The 4,420-nt window shown below is 45.3% G+C and overlaps 1 protein-coding gene across 5 annotated transcripts in view; it reads right to left on the bottom strand.

Annotated features, from left to right (window-relative positions):
* Positions 1 to 2,773: 2,773 nt before the first annotated feature.
* ILKAP (ILK associated serine/threonine phosphatase) overlaps positions 2,774 to 4,420 on the bottom strand; it is a 22,787-nt gene continuing 21,140 nt past the window's right edge. For 4 of the 5 annotated variants that reach the window (XM_015561916.1, XM_015561918.1, XM_006760498.2 and 1 more), the window contains 2 exons: positions 3,276 to 3,357; positions 2,774 to 3,029 (listed from right to left, as the gene is read on the bottom strand). In XM_015561916.1, coding sequence (XP_015417402.1) covers positions 2,889 to 3,029; positions 3,276 to 3,357 — 223 coding nt within the window. In that variant the 3' untranslated portion in view covers positions 2,774 to 2,888. Of the gene's footprint in view, positions 3,030 to 3,275; positions 3,358 to 4,420 lie in introns of those variants that run through there. The other variant, XM_015561917.1, reaches the window with a different exon arrangement.

Here is a 4,420-nt window from a genome sequence, read left to right on the forward strand (position 1 = left end):
GAATAAAACTAAAAAAAAAAAAAGACCATACCCTTTTATGTAATGATGTTTACTTTGAATTTATATTAGTTCACACAAACACTCCATCCATGCTTTTGTTCCGGCCCTCCGGTCCAGTTTAAGAACCCATTGTGGCCCTCGAGTCAAAAAGTTTGCCCACCCCTGGTCTGTACTGATCACAGGATCCAAGACTCTCTTTGTGGCCCCTTTGACATCAGACAAGACACTAGACAGGGCTTATGGGGTGGGAGGCAGAGAGTCTGGGCCCAGCTTTCAGGAGCTCCTTTCACTTCTAACATGTACAAGCTAACTGGCACGCTCAACTTGCAGACAGATGATTTATCAAAGAGGAGTGGTAAACCTTTTAATAGACCAAGTCCTTTCCCATCCCCTCTGAGGCTGACTCACTGCTAGGACCCACCAGCCATATGGAAGAGCTAGAACATCCTTGAAGGCCCCGCCCACCCACCTGACCAGGCTAAAAAGAGGCTTCCCAGAAGCTAGCAGCCCCTGGTCCCCACCCTAGCCTAGCAGGGTTAATGGGTTCTGGGGCTCTTCAAGCATCCACTCTAGTTAGATGGAAATAGGCTCCAAGCTCAGGTAGAGATGGAGACCATACTGAGAAAGAACTGGTCTTGAGAGGGCTGGGTACCACCAAGTCCCCTGTGCTGCTGCAGCAGTGATAGCACCTACATAGTTGTCAGCCTAAAGCACATTCCACCTAAGGCAGTGGTTCTCAACCTTCCTAATGCCGCGACCCTTTAATACAGTTCCTTATGTTGTGGTGACCCCCAACCATAAAACTATTTTTGTTGCTACTTCATAACTGTAATTTTGCTACTGTTATGAATCGTAATGTAAATATCTGATATGCAGGATGTATTTTCATTGTTACACATTGAACATAATTAAAGCATAGTGATTGATCACAAAAACAATATGTAATTATATATGTGCTTTCCGATGGTCTTAAGGCGACCCCTGTGAAAGGGTGGTTCGACCCCCAAAGGGGTCGCGCAACCCACAGGTTGAGAACCACTGATCTAAGGAGCAAAAATGTCCCAGAGCAGGTGGTCCTTCTGAAGTTACCCAACCCCCATTCATACACACAATGGGCTCACATGAAATCTGCTACTACAGGATATGGCTCTTGTCACCTTAACCTCTTAGCTGGCCTCAGGATGACTTCCCCAGGAGCCTAAAGCTTCTACTCCTACACAGAAGTAAACATCTCACTCCCAGCTGACTCCCAACATGAAACCCTGTACCCCTTGCCAGGCCTGGCACAGGCACGATTCTCAGTAGGACCTGCACCCGCCCTACTAGGAAGTGCCAGCTGGCCTGGTGTCCTGTGTCCCCACACTCTCTGATAAGGGCTGGTGTAGCCACAGATATTTTAGGAAAGTTATCTTTTACCCTTGAAAAAGCCACAGATCTCTTTCATTTTCTCCACATAAGTATTATAGCCATTTATTAGAGTATTTATTTAGTATTGCCAGATGAAATAATTTATATAACTGACTTTATGAATTGATCAAGTACCTAAGAATTGTTACGTGATTATACAAAGTTACAAAAATAAAGTATAGACCTTAAAATATAAAATCTTAATCGTTTTAGGCCAGGTCCACTGCGGATGGGGAGGAATGACCTCTTTGAGGTAAGGTGGGGGATGACCCCCAGCTGGGGAGGAGGCTTGGACTCTATGAAGGTGGGGGAAGGGACTTGCCAGGGAAGCCACAGTGGCAAGCCTCTTCCAGCTCTGAGACAGTGGCACGCTGGGAATTAGGGGCATGTGAGTCACATGTTGACACCTAGTTTGCCATAGGAGGATATTTATCGAGCAACTTATTTCCCAATTTGAGATGTTAAGGCTCTTTCCTTCAATGATGCCAGTTCATCAGCAGCAATGGAGCCTGGCATGTAACTCTCTGGGGAAGGGTGTGCTCAAAATGTTCCCCTGAGGTACTTGTAGCAGGACACCAATCCCACCAACCGACTGGGTGATAAGACCATGTGTGTATGCTGGGCGGGGGCCAGAGAACATTACAGAACAGCTTTCTGAATGGCAAGTTTTTAAAAATCTTACATCATCCCGAGGCAAGCATTTGCCCAAAACGACCTTAGAGCTGCTTTCCTAAAAAGTAATTACAGCAATACCGATGACTTGTTTTATACAGAAATAAGAGCTTGTAAAGTATTTTCTAGTCTTCCCGGTAGGCTGATCATGCATGCATTTTTCCCTTTGGACATCTTTAACAGAAGGGTACCACTGTAAGGTGTTATTGGAAGGTGGACTCAGCCCAGCAGAGCTCACTGAATGCACATTCTTACAATGCAGTTGGCTCTCAGAGGCCACACTCCACAGTAGCTTGACTGCTCCATCCGGGAAGTACATTCTACGCCCAGGGGATCCCAATGCGAGACCTGGTAAAAAGCCAGTCCTCCAGAGCCCTCCAGCCAGACTGTGCCTGTGCTCACAGGAATTAGAAACAAGCTGAACCACCGTGCTGCTTCGGAGAGCTCGTCAGCGGCACACCACTCTAAAGTACATAACTTTGTGTACCAGTCTACTGTCCTGGCTAAGCCTGGATCGAGCTATAAAATGTTCTGTAACCTTATTTTTGTATGGAAATTTGAAAGAAGCTGGAGTGCTCCATTAGCCCTGGGGTTGGGATCCACCTGTCCTAACAAGACGACCAGAGTATATTCAAAAGCAAACACAATTAGCTTCTGAAGGGTCACGAGTTTCTCAAAATGTAATGAGATAAGATTAGAAAAAAGAGAAACTTTTATTTACAACCATGGGAATCCCACAGGAGTACACGAAACACACATAATGTGTACACACACACATGAACCTCTGAAGCCAGCGGCACGCCACGCCCTCAGTGCCCTATCCGCACCAACATCACCGTGACGTTATCCGCCGAACCCCGCTGCACTGCCTTGTTGGCAAGCCTATTGCAGGCTGCTTCGTAGCGGGTATCCACAGCAGGCTTCCCTTCCCGGCTCTGGATCTTCTCATCCTGCCGGGCAGGAAAGGGTGCTGGTGAACAGGGGAATCCTACACCCCACCACTCTCCTGAGACAGCATTGCCAGGAGGAAGAATTGCTCAGTCCCCATCAGGGCAGGCAGGACAAACTGACCAGTCTCCCGGACATTGAAAATGCACACAAGGATACCCCCCAACAATGGGGATGTAGGGGAGGACTGGGGTGTCAGTAAGGTGCAGCTGGACAACTGGCACTCACTCCCTTGTGCAATTTCTTACCTCGAGGCAGGACAAGATGAAGTTCACAGCTTCTTCTGGGGTAAAGACCTTGAAGAGGCCGTCGCAGGCCAGCAAAATGAACCTACAATACGGGGAAGAAATATAAATGGGTTTTAACAGCAAACTCTATAAAATCGCCAGTAACAGAGGAAAAAGAAACAAACACTTGTCCAACTACAAAAAAACCTAAGACTTTTTTTTTTCCATCCCTTCTTCTCTGAAATCAAGAAAAACATATTTAAAAAAATGAAAAATGAGTAAAAGATTTGAACAGACACTTTACCAAAGGAGATATACAGATGGTAAATATTCTCATGAAAACAGACTCAACAATGTTAGACATTAGGAAAATGTAAATTAAAACCACAATGAGATACCATTACACACCTACTAGAATGATTGAACTTAAAGGACTGTAATTATCAAATATTGGTGGAACCCTCATATATTGCTGCTGAGAATGCAAAATGAAAACCTAAGACTTTTAAAAAAAGTAATTTGACTTCTATGAGACAAAGATTAAAACTACTTAAAGATAACTGTAGGTGGGTCTAATACATCAAAACTGGAATATGCCTTCTGTTCACTAATATTGAAAGTATGAATTCAAACATTAGGTAGGTATTGCACTTTCTTATATAAACGCAAAAGGTACATCACTGAATAAAAACATCAGGTATTATGGTAAATATACACAGAATTTCTTTCGCCACCTGCCTTGAGCCATTTCCCAAAGACATAAAACTAGTGGTTAGACCTAAATGGAACATCCTAGTAGCCATGCTGAGTCCAACGCCCCAGGAGAACCACCACCCACCTTTACTGTTTGAAAACAGGATTATTTCCCTACCAAAACCCCCATCCTCTGGGCTTCCCAAGGAAAGTCATTCTGAACAATGGTGGCTCAGACAGAAAGATTTTAGTTCTCCAAGCACCAAGGAATGTTCCCCACGGCTTTAACCACCTCTCTTTTCTCACTGTCATACCCAGGTCTTAGTTCTCCTCTTCTGACTGGGCATTCATTCAACAGGCATTGACCAGCACTTAGTCTGTGCCTAGGACAGTGTGGGGCACAAGTCCCAGAAGACTCCTGCCCATTCCAGTGAGGTGACAACCATCCAGAATGGGGGGGGGGGGGGGGGGGG

This window comes from Myotis davidii, unplaced genomic scaffold (assembly GCF_000327345.1).
Source record: "Myotis davidii unplaced genomic scaffold, ASM32734v1 scaffold370, whole genome shotgun sequence".
Taxonomy (NCBI): domain Eukaryota; kingdom Metazoa; phylum Chordata; class Mammalia; order Chiroptera; family Vespertilionidae; genus Myotis; species Myotis davidii.